Source organism: Maylandia zebra, linkage group LG11 (assembly GCF_041146795.1).
Source record: "Maylandia zebra isolate NMK-2024a linkage group LG11, Mzebra_GT3a, whole genome shotgun sequence".
Taxonomy (NCBI): domain Eukaryota; kingdom Metazoa; phylum Chordata; class Actinopteri; order Cichliformes; family Cichlidae; genus Maylandia; species Maylandia zebra.
The window spans coordinates 23,272,124-23,294,652 of NC_135177.1; the positions used below are offsets into that span (position 1 = coordinate 23,272,124).

Below are 22,529 nucleotides of genomic sequence, written 5' to 3' on the forward strand. Positions count from 1 at the left end.
CCCTTCTTCTTCCTCCCAGATACATAAACACTATACATAGACTATATGAGTCAGTGAGTATGCTCTCTGGCTCTCAATCGTGTCTGCACTCCCTCCCTTGCATTATCTCCCTTCCCCCACTCTTTTTCAGTGACACAGAAAAACTAACGCCGCCCCCTCCCTCTTTGCTCGCCTGCTTCTGCCCCCCTTACTCCAGTGGCAGACAACACCGTACTCTTTTTTTTTTTTTTTTTTTTTTTTTTTTAAACTCGTTCTCGCTGCAACATTATGTCGTCAATTTGCATTTTCTCAGTCCAATCCCCCCCACCCGCGACCCAACTGAACATCTCTATCCGTGCACTCCCATCACTTGTGTCACGTTGTTGCACATTCTCCGCTGCCTCCCAGTCTCTGAATCACTGTTGATGTTGTCCTGCAGCCTCCGCTGAAAACTGGTTTTGCCTACAAATCCATTGCATGCTGCTTTGCCCCTCTCTGTTCATTGTTCACTCCATCTCTGGCTCCCTCCCTCTTTCTCTCAGCATCACTCCCTGGGAACCCACTTTTTTTTTTTCTTCTACTCAGTATTTCATGTTGCCTTTCTCTGCATCTCCCACTCCCCGTTTTCTTCTCAGTGTGCCTCTCTTCCCCCATTTTTCTGTGCATCTCTTCCTCTCATTAGCCCTCATCAGACTGAGAGAGGAGTTCACTATTGTGTATCCAGCGTGTGAGTGGATTTCTAAAAATCTCTTTTTCCTGATTTGTTTAGTGCACACAGTTGGCCGGCAGCTTTGCATTTTTACTCTTTCTCTTGTTAATCTGGTCAGGGTTCAGTCTGGTGCTCTGGAGAGAGATTGGTCAGGTTGATGTTGGTGGTGGTCGGCATTAGAAGTGCGCCCCAGCTATGAAGTCAGCGAGGGGTTAGACTCCGCTAATCCGCGTTAACAGATTAATTATCTTTGGGTAATATCGTGTCACTGCGGTGTTGTGAAGTCGCTCGGGTGTTAGGCTATGAAGGGCTACAGTGCAACGATAAAGAGTCCCTTAGGGGTGTCTCCTCAATCTTAATCCCCCTTTCTCTCTCTCCCCCTCTCTCTCTCTCTCTCCCTCTTTCTCACTCTCTCCCACTCTCACTCACTCGCGCTCACTCAGAGATCCTCTCCCATCCATCAACACAAGCACCTCTCTACTGTCATCAGACGACCAGACACTTATCGGCCATTTAATATTTAAATAACTACCAGAATTGCCGTCTTCATTTTTGTGCTTTTTGTCATATTTTTGGCATGTCTCCAAGCCATTTTTTCAGGATGATGTTTTCTCAAGAGCATCAGGCGGTGATGGCTGGCAGTATACCTCTCTGAGTGGTTAAATATTTCACGGACGCCGGCAAAGAGAAGAGACCGAAGGAGAGAGAAACCTCCCAACACAACCGACAGAGGTAAGAGACTGACCCCTCTCTTTGCCGATTACTGGCTTAATTGCTGATGTACATGCAGACATTGGCCAATTAAAAATGTACATTATGCCAAATCACAGTGTTTTCCCAATTTGGGCTCACGCTTATCTTGGCAAATATGATTAATGGATGATCATGACACCATTAGACTGTGTTGCCAAAGGAGATCCATGCTTATCTTTTCCAACCATGACACTTAATATGGGTCTGCTGCCTATCAGAGTAATGTGAAAATGCTGTAATGAGTTTTATTGCAGTTTCTCAGGGAAATCCAATGTTTTTTCCACCTAATTGGAGTTTCATATGACTTGGAGCTTATCTTTTTTCATGATTTTCACCATCTGCAGGATGATTTATTGTCATCAGTGGGAACAAACTGTCTCACCCTCAACTTCATGCCATGCTGGACCCCTCGCACACATCACAGCTTTGATTTGCACTGACTTTCTGAGTACGAGCTGCACTCGCTTACCTTCGGTCAGCTGACTTTGAAGGTTCATTGTTGCAGCTGAACATTAATTTTGAACATAGATGTGAGGTAGAAATTTATTTTGAGGTTTGACTGTCCCTCGGCTTTTACATGGGCGAGAGATTCAACTATACAGAGATGTTACTGAATTTCTTCTGGCTGATGAAGTGTCAAGAGGGTTTTTTTTTAATGTTGTCTCATAAATTCTGGTTATCAAGGTTGGTTTTAAGAAGCTCCACGCACAGGCTGTTATGTGAACGATAACAGGTTTTATGAGCCCAGACTGCAAACGAGCATAGTTCCAGCAGCAAGCCAACAGCATTATTTATATCTTGTGATTCAAAGAGATGTAGCCTCATAAAAAAAAGAAAAGGTGCAGAATGATTTTCCTCGTGCTAAAGATGATCCTAAATTCAGCTGACAGAAGATGCTTCAGCCTTATTCCCATTAGCTGCCTCACAAAATGGCCCTTTTTTAAAAAAATTCAGACATCATGGAGTCTTGTATAAACCAACTGACTACATCATCTGTGTTTTCTGAGCTCTGCACAGACAGAAGACAACACATTTGTTCTCCTGCTTTGTTTTCTTTTTATTTATTTATTTATTTAGTTAGTTAGTTAGTTAGTTATCTCTCAGAGCTCAGAGCCATGGTGAGAATCTGTGGTTTTCCTCCATCTCTTTCATTGTCTTTCGTGTTCTTTCCTTCTCCTTTTTTCATCTTTTCTCTCCACCAACTGTGCCTAAAATCACATTTATTTGCCTTCAGTTACGCAATGGTAGCTGGCATAATAACAAGCTGGCAGGAAACATCATGTCAACTTGAGGGTTTTTATCTATGACAACTGCTGAGTAACTGGAGCTCCTCCTGGACTGTAACCACCCCCCACCCCTTCCCGTTAAACTTCCATCAGCGCCTCGTTAGGTGTTCCTCTACTTTTTGGGTTGCAGCAGAATCCTACCTGAACTTTGACCAGACATCTATCATAACTGTGCATTTCCTCTTTCTCTCACCCTGACCGGCTTAATTTTGTGCATGAATTGATCCAGATAGCTGCGCTCTCAGGCTATTGACTCATATCTCTTTACCATTAACTATTCAGCAATGGCATTTATGTGAGGTTTTCTGCTTCTGTTACCACTGATGGGCCTCACAGTGACATTCACTGCATTGTTGTTCGTCAAAGGAAGTGCTTTTCCACGCTGACCCACTTCTCATCAGGTTCTCCTTTGATGTTGAATTAGTCCTTTACTTGTTATGGATCTCAAAGAGCTTTTACCCTCAAAGTCTGATAAATGCATCTCATAGACATGCTTCAATATAGATAACCTAATAAACACACTTAAGATAAATGGTACAGTAGGAAACGTAATACTGGATGACTTACTACAGAAGTCTGTTTACACTGCTGATTTGTGTTGGATGGATGTAGTTCTCACAGTGTGTGAACCATTATGTTCAGCACAGTTTTAATAAGGGAAATGGAGTGTTGGCTGTGATTTGATTTGTGACAGTTGGGCTGCTGGAACCATTAAGGTGAACAGGCTTATTGTAATGGGCTTAGAGAAGCCCTGTCTGCCCCGTGGGTGAGCCGTTAACTCGTTCTGGGCCGCAAAAATCTGAATGGCCAAACTGTTCGGGCTTTGAATGTGACATGTGGCAAAATCCAAACTTTTATCACGCACAGTATTTAGTACAGTTATGTGCAGTGGCTTGTAAGAACCAGAGCCACTGTGTGGGTGACTCAATAGGGAGAGTGAAAAAAGTCTCTCTTAAGTAGAACATTGTGCTAGCTGAAGCTACTGGACAAATCACAGTGGCTTTAAAACATAGAAATCCAACACAGGCCATCAGTTCAGGGTCTCTTTTGTTATTGAATAGTGATTAGAGGCAGAGTTGTATCGGTCTGTGATATCAGCATTGAGCTGCTCTGTATAGCCTCTATATTTAAGTGACAGTGCTGTTGTTGTGAATGGTTGTCTCTCCTGCCGCCTAAAAATGCTCCTTTGTCGAACAGTAAAGCTCTGACGGTCTCTTAATCTGGGCAGCCGGTATCAGAAGCCTACCAGACTCTGTCTTGCCCTCTGTTCCATCTCTGCTCCTTTATTGTAATGAGTATTCCAGTGTGTGTTTTAGCTAACCGGATTTGCCCTTTGTATTTACCCTACTTTCACCCCCTCCCCTTGACCAGCTTTAGTAAGATGCGCTGAACAGTGGGGGAGATGGTCAAGAATTGTGCAGCCTTTTCTCTTTCATAGCCTTCACTGTACCTTGTCTGCGGTTTTTCTTTACTTTGTACTCCAGAAAACACACTTTAGAGACCCCGAACTATACGTTCCCTGCATGCAGAGGCTTGTCACATACTACTATTCATTATATTACAGAAAGGAATGGCATAAATAACAATGTTATCTATATTTCTTTAAGTCAGTGCATTTAAATCTAATTGTATTTGCTTTTTGATCGTATTTTATACTTTATTCAATATTACAAGTGGAGAGAGACAAAATAAATGTGAGGAAAGAGAGTCAGTATGCATGAAAGTCTAGTCTGCCAGATATTGAACCAGGGAGTCAGCGCTGACCGAATTTATGCCCATGTGGTCTGTGGCTAACCAAACAACTGCCAGTTGGCCCTATGAAAGATCTCTTTTTTTGCAACTAGGCAAAAAAATTAAGAAAATTTGATTTCATCTCTAAATATTTTTGTCACAAAACTCCACATATTTTAAGTTTTTTTTTTTTCTTAATTTATTTCGATCATGTAAACAATATTCAAAGTTTATTTAGCAAAGAAAAGAAGAGAAAAAATGCTATACATATTAAAGCTAATGCATTTCAATATTGCTTCAACTGTTACAGATCAAAAAAACTAGTGGGAGGAAGTACACATTTATTTAATCCCACCAGTTTAAGATGTTATAAAACACAAAGATCTCCTGATCATGTATTAATGGAATTATTTAACATTTAATTTGATCAATAGACCAGTGAAACTAACAAAACAATGTTTTAAACTTAAAGATAAAAGGTAAAAAAGGGAAAGTTGCCAACAAAATAGTAACCTTTTAAAAATCTTTAGCAAAGCTTAAAAACTAATCAACAAAATTATAAAAGTGTAATAAAACTGCAACAATTAAAAACCAATAAGAGCAATGGTTAGGAGGTAATTAAGAGCAACACAAACGATGAGGCACCTTAAGCAAAAGCAACACCAGAAACATACGTTTCTTTAAAAAAAGTAGAATATCTCGGATGCTGAGACTGATTGTGTCACAGCTTGGAATCACAGCTGCTTTGGACTGATCGAGTTTTCTACTCATCTCAGGCAATTGTTTGTCATGAAGTCTAGTTATCACCTGCAAATGATGCTTGAAGACATTAATAGTAACCTCTCTTTCCTCTCAGCTTCACCTTGTGCTCAGGAAGACCTTCATCCCTCCTGAACCTCTTTCCTCTCTTCCATTCTTCACATCCTGGTTATTCTGACCCCTCTTTCTTGCCTCCTATAGGGTGGAGGAGGGGACTGGTGGCAGCAGAAAATGGCTACCATGACTACGGTACCCAGCTATAACCCTTCGCTGTGGGTGAGAATATGTCACGCCCTGCCCCGGCTGGACTTCTCCATGCAGATGAGGGACAACGTCTTTGTCCCTGTCAGCTGGGAGTACCAGCAGGTAACCGACACCTGCCACTCGTGCCACACTGTAACCACATGCTGTGCTGTGGCTGTCCAGCCTGAGGTGCCAGATCGCATAATAATTACAGCCCTGTTACTCAATTTGCAGTTGCAGATACAATTGATATTTTACTACAACTTGTGGCACATTGGGCTATAAATTGTTCCACAAATTTCTACATGTCAGAGCAACCTGTAGCAATATGATAATGGCATTTACAGGCCTTTAAAAGCATAATTATTGGTGCAGTATGTCAGATCTTGTCATTCCTCATTTCTATACCTTGATTTTGATGCTTTAATCCTCCTTTTGAACCATACCGATTGGAGCTATTTTATGCAATTTGGTATCAGGTAGTGCAAGATATTCAACATGGCGGGAACCCGCTGGAAGGTTTCCACAGCTGCTATTGTGCTCATGGTCCTGTTTGTGCTGTAAAATGCAAGGTTCATCCCTCTCTTCCAGCAAGCGCTCATGCAAGCGCTCCAGCTAGCCATGTCTCACAGTGTTTGTGACTTCTCTGCGGTACAAAGAGGAGGTGGAGGGGGGGACTCAAATTATCCTGCAGAACAGAAAGACAAAAGAAACTGAAAGTGCTCAGAGAGAGGGAATGAGTAATGCAAGGTTGTTTTCCGAATAGAAAGCCGGGCAGAGAGAGAGAGCGAGAGAGACAGAGAGAGGGAAGGCAAAGTGAGTGAGTGAGAGTGGGAACGAGAGAGACTGGCAGTGAATGTATTTAAGTAGGTCACAGATTATTAATAGAGATTCAGTGGTGTGGATAGAAAGAAAGAGAGGGGGGAGAGAAAGAGAGTGGGAACGAGTGAGAACGTGGGGAAAGAGGGATTGGGGGAGTGGAGCGAAGGGGACGGGCTTCAGAGGACATGAGGTGAGAATGGAGGGAAGGTGGAGGAATGGGGCAGATGGATGGAGGATAATACTGTAGATATGTGGCTGATATGTGGCTTCAGCTGTGTTGATTTCATGACGTGAAGCCTGATGAAAAGCAAAAGGCTGAAATGGCTCAGTGACATTAGAATCCAGCAGGGTGCACAGACTGATGGGCATTCAGGGGTAAAAATCTTTGAAACAAGTTGCATTAATCCTGTGGGGTATGCATTATATGTGTCTGTATCCTTGATTTATATCCTCACACCTTTTTTATAACCATCTCCTGCTGTTAGTGGAGGCAGGACAATCTGACAAGCACTGAAATTTAACAGGATTAGTCAGTATTCTTGTAAAAATGGAATCAAAGTGCCATTTTTCTTTTCTTTTTTTTATATTCACTGACTCATCCTCTGATATTTTCCCCCTCCTCTTCCTTTTTTCAGACTTTGCTGGTTTTGTCCAGTTTATCAGCCATCGCTCTTGTTATCTCCCTATTGGTGGTTCTCTCCTTCCTCATACACTACTGCTGCTGTCACCGTGGTGACCGGAACGAAGGATCAGAAGAAGAGGAGGAGGATGAGGATGGCAGCACGGGTCACGGTTACAGTGGGAAGAAGGGGCGGGGAATCTGCTGTGTCACGTGGGTGGCGGTGGCGGCTGTCACGCTCTGCTGGTGAGAAAGAGTTTTTAGACGTTACTGTACTTCCTGGCAAATGTACACACGACGCCTTTTGGCAGTAGTTGAAGAAGTATTCAGATGTTTTTCTCAAACAGAACCAATCACACTCATTTCTGGCTCATTATTTTTTATCTATAGACTCCTCTAGAGTCAGTTTGCATCAGTCACAGCTCAAACCAATATCTATCAAAAACTGGGCCTTGGTGCAGCCCTCCAGTTCATCCTCTCATTGAAAAAGTAATTTTATCTCAGGGCACCTTCCCTTTAGCTCTTTACCTCCTGAATGCTTCAGAGTAACCCTTGAAGCTCTTTTCGAACTAAACAGTTTCTGTCAGAGTGAGGGTGGTCTCTGCCTTTGCAGCTACCTTTGAAAAACCCAGAAACTATTTTAATGGATATCAAACCACATCTTTATTGATATGGGTTAGTCATCATCCATGCACCTGTCTGCCTATCCCTCTTCTTTCATCGATACCCATCCATCCATCCATCCATCCAATATTTAATTTACATCAAATAATTGCACAGAGCCAAGTTGCATACCTACATAGTCATTCATTCATTTTTGATGCATCATAATTTTTCATTAACTACATTTTAGAGAGAAATAATTCACAACAGTTAACTCTACTTTTTAATTATAATTGGAGATAAAAACACATAACTGCTTTGTACGTTTCATCGATACGTTTATGGAGTCTAAAACATGTTTTTCAACCATCTAAAAATACAGCAGGATGGAAATTATACTTGAAGTTAAATCTGTGTTGATAGTATATAGATCAGCACACTTGGGTCAAACCAGAATTAATCTGTAATATTTCTTTTGGTTTTTAAACCATAATGTTTTAACCATCATGAACCCAAAGCTTTTTAAGACTAAAGAATGCAAAAAACAATTTCACAGCTATTTAATTATAAACACACGCTAGGATATCCTATCAGCCACTCCAACAGTAAACCACTCTCTGATTCATTGCCTATTTAACTGTGAATTTGACCATAATTTGTAATCATGCTCTATTAAAGAAGACTTGAAAATATCTATTGAGACCATAAAGTTGTCAGGAAAGTTCCTGAGGTGTTAAATTAATTTAGAATTAGGGTAATATTCTCACAGTCTTAAATAATATTGGGCTGCTGCCACGTAGATCGCCTCCTGCAGGCCATCAGAAACAATGCAGATTTATAGTGCTTGTGCATTGGCCTCAATTTGTAGGGAAAACATCCACTTCTATGCAGTATATCAAATTGCCTTAAATATGATAAAATAAACTAGAAAACTGCAATGAAGCTCCCCGTGGAATTAAACTTATTGTATTAAATGTACTTTGCTTTCCAACAGCAGTGAAGCTGTGAATCACAAGCTGTCACCTCCATCATCTCCATCGTCATGTGTTCTTTCCGTCTCTCACTCAGTCACTGATGTGTTTATAATAAAGACTGGCCCAGACAGCAGCTGACAGTCATGTGACGTTGCTGTTTCCCAACCACAGGGCAACAATTGCACTGTTAGCTGTGTGTGTTTTGGCATTAAAGTGTGTTTGTGGATGATCTCAGCTCTCCCACCTACGGTACAGCAGTCATTTACCCACCGGTGTTCCCTGCAGCTCCGGTGACCATGCAGTCATCAAGTCAGTACATTGTGTTCACTGTATATTGCACAAAATTGCTGCCTGACATCTGTCCAAAGCACTGCAGTTTAACGGAAGTGTGAGTCACTCAGAGTAAGCTCTGCTCCCCATCAGACATTTTAAGTCTGAAGCTCCATCCCAGCTGCATAAGAAAATTATAGTGCCATTTAAAGCTTCAGCAGCACTTGTTATTATATTCCAGTCCATTGCCTGCCTAGTTATATACACTGAGACTACATCACAGGAAATAATGTGCTGCCGATTTGATTTCGGCTGCTTTAATGATTTCAGCACATGCAGACTGTAGGTGTTTGAGTTGGTTCGTGTCTCCCCCTTATGGAGCATAATGTGATGTCATAGTCATCGTCTCCTCTGATGCTCAATAAGGCTCTCTGTGCTGGACTGAATGAAGAAATTGTGCTGCGGTTTACTGTTAACAAATATTTATTGTCCTCCTGTTTTCTCCAGATGGTAACCTTTAGCCTCCAGTATGAAACAAGCGTGTGTCATTTTTAAAATGCAGCTGCATTAGACAGCATTTAGGTTTGACAGTTTGAAATGCAAAGCACACACAGACGCAGGCGCACATTCCTTCTTCCCCCCCCCCCCCCCCCCCTCCGCTTTCTAATCTGGGTCACATACTTTGTGGGAGATTGGGTCATACCATTCCTCTTGGGTTTGAGGGGATTTGATGAACATCTGGCCTGGGCCTTAATCTGAATATTTGAATAACAGAGAAATGTGTAAACACGTCGCTATGTTTTACATTTTGAATATTTTCCTTGCCGATGCTGTGAGTCATCTTTTTTCTCCCATCAACTGTTTATTCCATCCCCTGCTCACCACTGATGGTATGCTCACCCAGAGCGCACATATGACATCCTCACCAGCTCTATCTCCTCCTGTCACATTCATTTAAAATGTACATCCACGCTGAATTAAACATTACATTTATGCCTCTGCTATCTGTTCTCCTGTCCCCCTCTTTCTCTCTCCCTGTCACCCTCCCACAATGTTTTCATGTTCCCCCCCCCCCCCCCCCCCCCCTCTCTCACGCAGTGTTGCCATAGGCATCGGTTTCTATGGCAACAGTGAGGCTAATGATGGGATGTATCAGTTGACCTCGTCTCTTCTCACAGCCAATTATACGCTAGCTTCCATCGATTTGCTGGTGAGTGGTGCTCTCTGCAAGTAAAATGTCATGCAAAGTATCTACCCTGTATGACTGTGTGTGTGTGTGAGAGAGAGAGACAGAGTGTGAGAGAGAGGAAGACAGATGGGCTGAATTTGTTCATCAGGTCTGCAGAGAGGGAAAGAAAATCAGATACAAACTTCTGCTTCATTGATCTCTGTGGTCAGACAGTGGTTTATGTGTCAAACTACTAAATGGCACAGGCCAGCAAATCTGTGCATATTACACATGAATTAGAGAAGATATACTCTATTCATTGTAAATGTTGGCTCAATTGAAAGCCTATAACAAAATTACTTTAATAAGTACATTAAATTGCATTTTATAGTTCAATACAACACAGCATGGCTAACTGCATAAAAGAAAGAAACTCAACAAAGCTGAAAAAATAAGGTCAATTGAAACAAGGAGTTAAATACTTAAATAAACTATTACATTAAAAAAAGCAATCCATTTAAATGAATAGTGTAGTGCACAGTGCAATAACGTGGTGTGAGAGTGCAGATTTATGTTTACATGAGAGAACAGATTACTCTCTGTAAAGCAGATTTGCTGCATTGCATGAGAAATACCACTGCATGATGCAAAGAATATACATGAAGAGTTACATCAGCTCTTAAACTAACACCTGAGAAACTGTAGGAAGATATGGAAAAAATATACATACAATATGTGGTACAAAAAATGAGACAATCGACCACACTTCTAATAATTACACACTTGAAATTGTTTAGAGAAGTAGTGAAAAAAGTTAAGAGAAAGATACTTTATTCAATCTACTCCTAACCTTCAACGAATTATTCTTTATAAGCAGTGTTTCTAGTGATGATTGATATGATCAGTGGAATAATATTTGGCCATATTTTACTACTGAAAAAAAGAAACCCTGAATTGAACCTCAAAATTAAAACGTTTTGCAAAAGTGAAGCGAAGTTTCAAGGCTTACAAAATCTGTTGATTTTGGTTAAAAAATAAAACTGAGTTTTCCTCAAATTGGAGAATTCAGGTTTGTTTATGAATTCAGGTTTGTTTCCCAAATTACCTCCAGGCTCAGAATCACTGCATGATCAGAGAAACTACAACACCCCCAAAGAGCTATATCTCAGACTCTACAGGCATCAGATAGCATGTTAAATGTTGAAGTTGGTGGTAGTACAATTAGAAAAAGACTGCACAGGTGTGGCTTGTTTGGAGGGTTGCAGTAGAAAGTCTTTTCATGAGGTTAGGTTTGCAAAGTTGAATCTCAACAAACCACAAGACTCGTGGAACAATGTCCTTTGGATGAGACCAAAGTGGGGATGTTAGAGAATACAAAGTAATTGATTCAATAATTAATAAAAAAAAAAAATCAAATTTCTGCAGTAACTTTAAAAACTCTTTTTTGCGAATCACTAATCGTTTTACATGACAGCTTTCCTCCACCACTAGAAACATAATGCAAACTATTCCTACAGTTGCCTCAACCTTTGCACAAAGACTTTTAGGGATAAACTATGTTGATGTGATGTTTCATTCTTTATTAGGGCAGTACTGTACTGCAGGAAGTAGTGCTTTTGTAAAGTAAGGCTGGGGCATCAGTTCACCCTACAGCAAGATGACATCCCAAAAACATTAGGTAAGGATAAGGATGATGAAAGAGCAGCACGGTCTCCAAATTAAACTCCAACTTCTGCAGCGTATCACTGCTAACGGGATGAAAACCACAACCGTCCCGAAAAGACCTTAAAATATGGAGACAGAGACATAAAGATAGCAAACACATATGAGAAGTAGTGAAGTATTCAGAAGTTTGATAAGTGTAAATTTGCATTATAGACTATGAGAGCCATTCTGAGGCGCCGAGGATGTCCAACATCTTTAGCTCTCTGTTTCCTACACCAGGATTTTATGACCCTATGAGCATCATCAAGCTCACTTTGTGGTTTCAGTCCTACTTTACTCCCCTCACATTCCTCCTTCCTCCCTCAAGATTTCAGACACAATTACTGGACTTCAGCTGTCTATCTCTGGACCACTGGCCTCGATGGAGGAGTTATTTACTGGCAGCAAACCCTTCCTGGTTTCGACGCGGAACTGCCGGAGGTTATCTGAGAACGTCATCAACCTCCTCTCCTCCATCTCCCTGGCTCGGTCCAGCATTGACACTGGGCTGGGGAATGACAGCGGTATCAGCGGGGCGTCCATCACGCCTCTGACCCCGGTACCGCCCTCTGTGGCGCCTACAGTGGTGCCTAACAGCGGCTTAATGGCCAGCCCCTTCTCACCTGGCTGGGCGGCCAACACACTGATGGTCAATGAGGACTACAGGTAAGGCTGGACAGTTCAGGATAATATAAATTAATAATACAGTTTATCAGTTTGAATGACTGATCTATTATTCATGCAGCATTTTCACGGGGTGAAAAGAAGCAGTTCTTACACCAGTTCAAATACCAAACTAGTGCTTTTACAGCCTGAGATAATGTGACAATGTGAGCTTTTGGTTTTTTTTTTTTACTTGTTTATGAGAGAATTATTTGTTACAGTTAGAAAAGCCCATGAGATTTATACCCAGTGCTTTAAAAATAGAAATTAACAGCTACCTTTCAGGTTACCTTGTCAGGGTCGGAAGGTGTTTATGTATTTCTGCAAAAACCTCTTTGCCTTACAAACTTCCACATGTACAAGCTGTCTGCAAACACAGCCACACTCTTATTCCTACGATGCTGTGAGAGGCTGCCAGACGTCCTGCCCCAGCCCCTCATAAATGTTGCATGTTTATTAAGATGTGCTTGTTGATGTAATGCCATTTCCCCCCCAGTTATGTTATGTTGACGGGCTGCTTTTATATTCCATATTGGAAACATTTCAGTTGATAAATAAAAGCTAACAAGTATATCCTAGCTTAGATAAATAACGTCAGTCAAGTAATAATAATGTCCTCATAAACAAAGCAGATTGTTCCCTTGTTGCAGGGAGAGGGGAAGGAAAGTTCAAGCTCCTCCTGACTCATTTTACACAGGCAGCAGTTTTGATTCTGGGAACAATTGCTGGTGACTGAATGTTTATCCAAGATCAGGCGGAAGAATCAAAATGTGATCAGATCTGCCCGTTGGTGATTTGGGGAAAAGACACATACATTGGTTAAATTATTATATTTTATTTTTCAAAGAGCATTTTTCTTTCGCCCTCAAAAATTGGTCAAATAAAAGTGAAAATCACTTTTATTTATTTCTTGATCAACTTATAATTCATGTCCCCAGTAAAACCAGGACTTTTAAATTAAAAACTAGATATTAAATGCAACTAGCTCCATCGCAAGTAAACAAGTTCATAAAGCATAATTACTTTACCAGGAAGATAAAAAAACATTTCCACATGGTTTTTTCTAGTTGTAAACACTATTGTAAACACTGCTGCCGCATTTATCCCCCCATTGTTGAGGCAAACTCATCATGGCCAGAGGATTCAAAATCCATAAAAACATTGCAATTGCTACTAAAAAAAAAACCTAAGAAAACAGAAATTTGCTTTCAGAAACTGTGGGATTAATGGGCACAACATAGCAGTTGTGCTATGATAGTAAGATGTGATGTTTTCTATTAAGTAGCTTGTATGCAAGTATGGATTGATGATAAATGGTGATGGATATGTACAGACATGTAGAAAGGTATATAGATGGATAGAAAATAGATGGGTGGATCATGGGTAGATAGGTAGGGTGTGAATCTATGGATGGATGGATGGAAAGATGATAGATTGATATATAAATAGACAGATGTAGGTACATGAATGTATAAATGGGTAGATATGGGTGGATGGATAGATGGATATCCCATATTAGAAAAATGTTGATTGGACTTTAAGTAAAATTTTGGTCAAGTTGCTGTTAAGCAAGGATTGATATTGTAATTAACACACAGTAATATGTGTGTGTGTTGTAGGTGGCTGTCTTATGTGTTGCTGCTGCTCCTTGACCTCATAGTTTGTCTGTTCATCCTGCTGGGACTCGCCAAACAAGCCCGTTGGCTGCTCATCCTGTGAGTACACACACATTTGTATCTTTAGACACATACCACACAAAAACTGGATTGATGGCAATGGGTGTCCTCTTGGTTGAAGAGTTTCTGTCCCCCCCCCATCCACAGGATGACAGTGCTGGCTTGGCTGGCCCTCTTCCTAAGCTGGGGCTCCCTGGGTTTGGAGACAGCCACTGTGGTGGTGAGTAGACTCAGTAAAACTGCGATACAGGCTGGCTATAGCGGAGAGAAGAGAGCTTTAGGAGGCCGACCCCTGATGGCAAGCCAAAGTAATGTGCATATATGTGCTTATGTGTGAATTCTGTGCCTATTGTGCTAAACTGTGAAAAGACCTGCCTCCTAGGGAACGCTGCAGTCATTGCAGAGGACCAAGGAGGCAGGAAAATGGGGCAGAGATTAAAGATTCAATGTGCGTGTGCACAAGTGCGTTTGCGAACAAAGTGTGTTTATGCAGCAAAGTGCGTGTTTTACATGCAAGTGTGTTTGCAAGTGTGTGGGTTGTTGGCTTCAAGAAGTAAAGATAGAGAAGTGCTTTCAACAAGAGTGAGGAGGGGAGAGGAGGAGCAGGAGAGTGCATCTTGAGATCACTTTTAGAGCGAGAGCAAGCCGAAGTAAGTGATAGAGAGAGACAGAGAGTGGGGAAACCGTCAACTTGCGAAGGCATTTGGCTCCACAAGTCTTTACAGTGAGCATACAAAAAAATTTGTACTGTAAAATAAAGTTTTAAATGGACAGTGTTTGCCTGAAGGTCTACTTTCCACTTGTATAGAAAATGCATCAATGTGCCATTTGTTATCATCAGCAGTCGAGCCAGTTTTAGATGGTGACATTTACCAGCAACAAAGAGCATAAAGAGCATTTTTATGTCCAAAACAGAGGGCTGTCCATATGAACTATTTCTCTTTTAAAAGCGCCCATTCTCTTTGAAGAGGAGACTTTGTTGGTGTGCGTGTGAAAAAAGAGTAAAGGGTGGGTGTTTTTCTGCATGGCTGCTCAGTTTAAGAGTCTCAGTGTCATGTGGGGCTGCCGGGAGATGTCCCAAGGCCTGTGGGTCCACACAGGGCTGCTCTGTCCCTGGTCACTGACAGGGAAACAATAGGCCAGCTGTGGGCCTCTCAACCTTATTCTGGCCAACATCGTCGCTTTCTCATTCCGTCAGCAGACTCCCTGTGTGGCTCTTGCACCCTCTTCTGGTCGGGCGATCTCAGGCTGAGAGAGTTTGTGGGAGTACACTCTCTGAACCGAAGTGCGCCAACCTCAAAAACACAGATGATATTAAAAAAGAAGCTAAATGAAAGAGCGATCTAACAGCAGAAGAGGAGCGCGTGGGAGGAGGGGGGTGTCGATATTTGCTGCTGTGTTGTCCAATGCTGTCAGTTATCTGTAGAGACAAGTATGTCAGTTGGTCACTGTGTCTACAAATGTTTTCCTATCTGATCATTTCTCTTCCACCTCACCTCTTCCTCACTCTCGCTATCCTCCTGTCATCCTCTCTCACTCTCCCCGTCACTCTCGCCAGGCTCTCAGTGACTTCTGCTCAGATCCAAACGCGTTTGTCCTTAACTCCACCCACTTCAACAGTGGGACCAGCTCAGGTACAGATTCCCTCTCTGAGCAACACTTTCTGGAAAATCTAGTTGTTTTCCATGCCTGCCATGCACTTGATTTACCCCCTGCCCCAAATGTGCTTTTGCTAGCAGAATCCAATATAATGACAGATGACTGTTTCCGCATTTTTTCCTATTGTGCATTGATCTTTTGTACACTGCTGTTTTGTTGGCCACCCAGACGTGTTGGATTATTACCTGACCTGCAACAGGCGCATGAACAGTCCATTCCAGCAGGTAATGCCACCTCTGCCAGTCAGCGTATTACATTTGCAGGCATTTGCTGATTCTCTTACCCAGAGTGATTCAAAGGGAGTGAGCAGATAGTATGTCAAAGTTTCTGAAGGGCAGTTGGAGGGGAAAAATAAAACTGAGGACAGGATGCACAGCTGTTGCTACGTGTCCTGTCCTTAAATTATTTAGTCCCTCGACAAGTAGCTACACTCTCAGCACATTAATGTTATGTTTGAGAAACAATGCCAAATAAAACCTCTGATTTCCACTGACTATATTGACTTGTTGGCTTTAGCTGCTGACCCAGTCACAGAGGGCACTCTCAAACATTCACACACATCTCTCCAGTCTGGACAGAAATGCTCTCACACAGTTCCCCAAAGCTGAGGTATGTGCACTACTTACTTTTATGAAATACTACATTTTCTGCACGTGGACCGCCTCCTCGGTGGTTTTCTCACATTCTGGAATTTCTATGTCGTTGCAGAAATCACTCAGGGATGTTCAACAGATACTCAACTCAACAGAGGGCAACTTTCATCAGCTGGTGGCACTACTGAACTGCCGGGGTCTGAATAAGGTGATCAGAAGAACTCGGCACTGCTCGCTACTGTGCTGCTCTGTTCTCATTTATTCATTTCTGTATTTTTCTGCCATTTTATTTTAGGACTACATTGACTCACTGAAAGGCCTGTGCTATGATGGGATGGAGGGATTGCTCTACCTCTCCCTTTACTCTTTTCTCTCTGCTCTGGCCTTCACTGCCATCCTCTGCTCTCTACCTGGTGCCTGGAGGAGCTTCCCCAGGTGAGAAAAAAAATCAGTAAAGTGCACGTCTCCAGTGTAACACAATAGAAATGTGGGGTATAAATACTGACACTGAAAGCACAAGTAAAAGTAGGACATTGTTGTTATGTCTTTAAGAACTGGTCTTTAGTAGAAGTTATTTACATTTGTCTGATTCACAGTGTTGTCATTCAGTTTTGCCTATTTTGCCTAGTAATGCATTTCCTCTAGAAGTGTTTCTCTGTAGCAGATATTGCTGTTTAATATTTGAAGCATGAAACATCTTGCAGTTTATTCTCCTGCTAAATAAAACCTGATTTTTATTTATTTACTTTTGTGCAGATAGGTTCAGTTTAGTATTTTTGTGCTTAGCAAGCCTACAGGAGCAGGGGTGGGTGGATGGTGGAAGTGGTAGCTGGTTTTCTCTGAATACATGAAATCCATTTGGAGCATTACCTATTACAATTCCATTCAGTTCAGTTTTATTTATATAGCACCGAATCACAGCATCAGTTGCCTCGAGGTGCTTTATAATGTAAGGTAAAGAACAATGATACAGAGAAAACCCCAGCAGTCACACAACCCCCTGCTAGAAAGGACTTGGCGACAGTGGGAAGGAAAAACTCCCTTTTAAGAACCATAAAAGTAGACAGGGTCTGTCTCCTGAATCCCAACTGGGAGCTGGTTCCACAGAACAAGGGTCTGAAAGCTGAAGGCTCTGCCTCCCATTGAACTTTTAAATACTCCAGGAACCACAAGTAAACCTGCATGCTGAGAGCGAAGTGCTCTAATAGAGTGACACGGTACTATGAAGTCTTTAAGATGAGATGGGGCCTGATTATTCAAGATCTTGTATGTGAGAGAAATATTTTAAATTCCTTTCTAGATTTAACAGAGAGTCAATGAGGAGAAGCCAATATGGGAGAAATATGCTCTCTCTTTCTAGTCCCTGTCAGTACTGTCGCTGCAGCATTTTTGGATCAACTAAAGGCTTTTCAGGGAGTTTGTAGGACATCCTGCTAATAACGAATCACAGTAGTCCAGCCTAGAAGACATAAATGCTTCTAAAGTTCTTCAGGATCGCAAGATGAGAGAATTAGATGTCTTTTTAAATTCAAAACAGAATCCAGTAGCTTGGTATCGTCATATTTTTGCTCTTTTTCTCTCTTTCATGGTCGCCGACAGTGAATCAGAGGAGTACGAAGACTCAGACAGCGAGAGTGAGGACCCCTTCACTTCCCATCAGGCACGTAGACAGACGTCCTCGGGGTCTCAGCGAGGGGCCATGGCCCCCTTCTATAATTACCCAGGGGCAGGGTGGACACCCCCCTTTTCTAGCGCGCCGCCCCTCCCGTGAGTAACACAGACACACAGACACACAGACAGACAGACAGAGAGAACGCACACGCGCACACACACACACCCTAAAATTATTATTTTTTAAATACAAGAGGAGGAAGTTGCTGAAACAGATGTTTCTGTTTCAACATCTGGATCCATGAAAAGCTTTTTACACTGGTGTCTCCCCCCGAGCCCCAGACTGTAAAAGTCCAAGAAAATATAAAACAAAAGAGTAAATTCAGAGACTGGCGGAGCACTGTTTTTGTTTTTGTGCAGACACATAGTCTTTTTGCTGAAGTGTGAAATCCTTCAGAACATTATTACAGCACAGTTATAGCTATACTGATGAGTGCAGGACAGTCAGCCAGGTTCAAACTCTCCTGCCTTACACACATGCACACACAGGATTAGGCTGAATCCACAGAGCTGTCAGGTTAAGCACATGCATTGCAGACAGACACACAGACAGGTCATTATGGACTACAGCGTAGGCAGAGAAACAGACACAACTCCAGAGGTCTGTCTGTCTGTGTGTCTGTCTATTCGTCTGTCGAGTGTTTCGGGACAGACGACGTAGGCCACTCGGTCATTTCACAGATCTCGTCTCAAATGGCGTCCTGTCTCCTAAACAGCAGTGCGCTGCTGCTGTGTTGGGTGGGGGGCAGGGTGTCATTGACGAGGATGCGCTCGTAAAAACTCCGGCGGTGTGAGGCTCAGGTTGACTATAGGTAACCCCTCCCACACACACCCTCCTGCATCACTCTCATCTCTCACCTCATTGTGGTGTCCAAACCCCTCAGATTATTATCTCTCTCTCTCTGTCCTGCTCCTTTTTTTTCTTCATAATTCCTCCTGCTTCCCGATTAGTTCTCTCTATATGGAGGACCAAAGCAGCCAAAATAAAATAAGCATAAAGAAGTAAATAAACTACTCGGAAAATCAATGATTATACAAAAGGAATATTTAAGAGAAATGTAGGCATGAACAAATGTATAAATGCAAGAGAAATTCATGTTTTTTTAAATTGGTTAAATAAATGAAAAGTACATAATAGAAATATGAACATCAATTTGTGTCGCATTTTGTAAATTAATCGGTGTCTACATTTCTTTTTCTTTTTTTTTTATTATTATACTCATATATTTACTTCCTTATTTATATTTGTTTTTGGCTGTTTTAGTCCTCTGCATATCTTCAATTTTCTCATCTTACTTTGTTTTGACCCCCCTCCCTTTACTCCTTTATGCAAAAATCAAAGTATAGTTAGTGCTACTAATTTTACTTACTATCCTAATGCAGTGGATCGTCTTGACTCCATATGTGATATTAACGCACAAATACAAAGATACATAGAAACTCAGAAACTCAGCTAAATACAGTCCACTCCTCTTAAATGGAAGCTCAGGACTGCTTTAAAAGCTTTCTGGGTTTTATCGTGCAGATAAACAAATTCATTAGCAAAGCAACATAACGGCTGAAATGCAGCTGGCGATTCATACCCAGTCCTAAATGCCTGTAATTGCAGATTATTGTGCAAATCCTGTTGTGCACCAGTCATCAGGAGTGGACTGTACAGCTGCTGCTGGTGCTCACAGTGTCCTGCCTGAGTGCCAGTAGTACTAATAGCTCTGCTGAGTGCTGTGTTGTCTGCACTATTTCTCTAATCGTTCTTTCTCCTTTTTTCCTTTTACCTGTCCGTGGGTCTCGTCATCCTGCGGTCCTCTCCCCACCCCCCTTCTGTCTGTCTCAATGTGTCTCACCCCTTCTTTCCCTCTCTTCTTTATCCTCTATTCGTCTTCTCCCGCTCTCTTCTGTCCTTGTCTCTTTCTATCTCTATACAGGACTCCAAACGTTTCCTCCAATGGCAACCCTGGCTATGAGAGCCTACCCTTGACTGACAGGCAGTCCCCACCCCCCTCTGTGAGTTCCTCTGTACCTGTGACACCATCGCACTCTGTGCCATTTTTTTCATTGCTGTTAGTGCTCACGCTCGCTTTGATAACGAGTAGCAAACGGACTAACGTGATTCACTTTTACTTCAACAGTTTAAAACCTTTAAAAAGTGCAAAGCATATCAGGAAGAACATTTGTCCATTTTGACAACAAAAACTATCAACACTGGGAAAGGAAATGAACTAAAACCAATTTACAAGTTTTTTCTGGTTATTTTAAAGCACATAGGAAAGTTTCAGGTTATGATACTGTCAGAGACACTGCATGACTTTAATAGCGTCTCCCCCTCATATGTGACCTCCTGAACACCTTTATCTGTCAAGGAAGACCAGGAGATGCAGATCAAGGTGCCACAAAAATCTACTAAGTGACCTTGATCACGACAAGTTAGTCATGCTCAGCAGTTTTACAATGTTTTAACAAGGTTTCAGCTTAAGTTATAGAGCGCACAGAGTACAGACTTGCAATCTCTACCATCATATAACCTTGCTCTAACAGGTGAACAGACTTTCAATTTTATGACAGCAAAAGTAATTCTTTGAAAATTCAAATCAGACTCCATCTTCCTGGCAAAAGCTGTAAGATAGGGTTGAAAGTCCAGGTGGCATGATACGGGCTTATTTTGCAGCTACAGGACCTGGACACCTTCCAAACACAGAGTCAACCATTGAACTCTGTGTAACAATGTACTCCAGAGTCAAATGTGAGGCCATCTGTCAGGCAGCTAAAGCTTGGCCCAAATTCTGTCATGCAACAGGACAATGATCCCAAGCACAGCAGCACATCTGAATGAACAGAAAAAAACGAAAGAATCTGGGTGGTGCATGGTCAAAATCCAGACCTAGGCCTGACTGAAATTATGTGGAGAAGAGTGGGGCAAAATGGCTCCATAATGATGTGAGGGAACAATAAAGTCATGCAGAAAGAGCTGTTAAAAGTGCTTCTACAAGCTGCTTTATTATTACTTGACTGACGTTTATCATGGTACTTGAACGCTTTCCTTTGTACATGACTGTATGACTCGATTTCAACAAGTGAGCAAGCTTTCACTTTCATAATGACAGCTTGAGCAATTCTTTGATGTTTCGGCAGACTTCAGCTTCTGAGAAATGCTGTAAAATGCACCGGGAACAATGCCAGTCAAGATTTTGCTAAATAAAAAAGAACATATTTGGATTTATAGTCTAGTTTGCTTCTGAGGAAAGAATGAAGTAAAACAGCAACATTTACTTTAGACCATCAGTTTGAGGGCCAGCCAATCTGCCACACGTATATATACCAGAGGACAAAATCAGCTGCCTAAAGGCTAAAAGAGCTGAAAATAAAACGGTGATGCTTTAAATGAGCGTAATAGGTGCCGTGTTCTGCTTTGGATGAGCCAATGTTCACATGAATGAATAACAAACTATTTTTTTTTCTCTTTTACTTTCTCTCCCTGAAACTTCGGACCATCTTGACCTCTCGTCTGTTGAACCCCGTCCTGTTCTCTGGAAGCGCAGTACTCTCCCAGCATGCTGACTGGTTACGGGGGAAATCAATCACACCCCAACCCCGCCCATTCGAGGAACCTGTATTCACGTTGATTATTATTATTTTTTGTTAGGAAATGTATAGAAAAAAAATGTTTAGTTTTCTTATGAATGGACACTTTAATGAAATGAAAAAGAAACTAATCTAAATAAAATGAATGCTAGGTGTCAAAGTGCGTAACGTCAGTACCACTGAGTATTATCATTATTACTAGTATTATTATTATTAAAAGCAAAAGATACAACCGACAGTGATTCTGCTGCTTGGTTATGCTTTAAACCAAGTGTGCTTGGCCTAAATTCCTCCCTCCCTTTTGTCCAAACTGTGTAAACTGTGGTGAGCCAAGTCAGAATGGTATTGACGTTACTACGTTGTAGTTTTATATTCTTAAATGTATCTGTACCACCACTTTATTTTCGAGTTTTTATATAAATATTGTTGTAGAAAAGCACTGGCACGTAGCAACAAGACACATTTTTTTCTGTGAATGGTTATGCAGTTCCTTCACTTGGTATGATTTTTTTATTTTTTTTTAATTACTTTTTATAGGTGGCGATTCTGTATTTTCCTCGTATTACCTTATGGTACTCTGTATATCTCTCACTGTCTGTAATATCTGAATAATCATGAATCTTTGCTCTTTAAAAAAAAACAAAAAAAATCAAAAAAACTTGAGGGCTGCCGTGACTCTGTTTTAATGACGGAACGGAGAACCGCCACTCAATCGCTGAGGGTGGAGAACTAGAAATCCCATGCCATGACAGCAGGTACATAGCAATATGATTCTTGCTACTGGTGCTGCAGTAGCCCTACCATAACTAGCAATAATAACTATGTATAGCGTTGGATTTCTGAGATCTCTCCAAGAAGTTTTTGTGTATATATGGTACCGGTGTGAGATTTCATCGAATCCCTCCCTCTCTGACCCCGTTAACCCTTGAATTGAGTTTGTATGGTTATCAATGCTCCTTTTGAATGGCATCCTTTTACACTCGAGAGTCTAATATAAATAAAAATAACTTCAATAACCCGACACTGGTCCTCATCTTCATGTCAACACAATGCCAAGAAAACACACAC

General features: G+C 41.5%; 1 protein-coding gene across 4 annotated transcripts; it reads left to right on the forward strand.

Moving 5' to 3' along the window:
- Positions 1-433: 433 nt before the first annotated feature.
- ttyh1 (tweety family member 1) lies at positions 434-22,482 on the forward strand. 4 transcript variants are annotated; one of them, XM_012915937.5, is made up of 16 exons: positions 434-706; positions 1,277-1,420; positions 5,419-5,583; positions 6,918-7,147; positions 9,847-9,958; positions 11,949-12,286; positions 13,903-13,998; positions 14,107-14,179; positions 15,518-15,593; positions 15,787-15,842; positions 16,135-16,227; positions 16,327-16,419; positions 16,507-16,646; positions 17,811-17,978; positions 19,808-19,886; positions 21,419-22,482. In XM_012915937.5, the coding sequence occupies exons 3-16, from the start codon at positions 5,449-5,451 to the stop codon at positions 21,500-21,502; spliced, it is 1,773 nt and encodes a 590-aa protein (XP_012771391.3). In that variant the 5' UTR covers positions 434-706; positions 1,277-1,420; positions 5,419-5,448; the 3' UTR covers positions 21,503-22,482. The 4 variants fall into 4 exon arrangements, with proteins under 4 accessions (XP_012771391.3, XP_076746151.1, XP_076746152.1 ...); XM_076890036.1 differs by lacking the exon at positions 434-706 and having other exon boundaries at positions 743-1,420; positions 21,414-22,482; XM_076890037.1 differs by lacking the exon at positions 434-706 and having other exon boundaries at positions 746-1,420; positions 17,811-17,871; positions 21,414-22,482.
- Positions 22,483-22,529: the final 47 nt, after the last annotated feature.

Coding starts and splice junctions, on each gene's coding strand:
- ttyh1 (XM_012915937.5), top strand. CDS start 5,449: ATGGCTACCATGACTACGGTACCCAGCTATAACCCTTCGCTGTGGGTG. Junction 13,999..14,106: donor GCCCGTTGGCTGCTCATCCT/GTGAGTACACAC, acceptor CCCCATCCACAG/GATGACAGTGCTGGCTTGGC. Junction 16,228..16,326: donor CACAGTTCCCCAAAGCTGAG/GTATGTGCACTA, acceptor ATGTCGTTGCAG/AAATCACTCAGGGATGTTCA.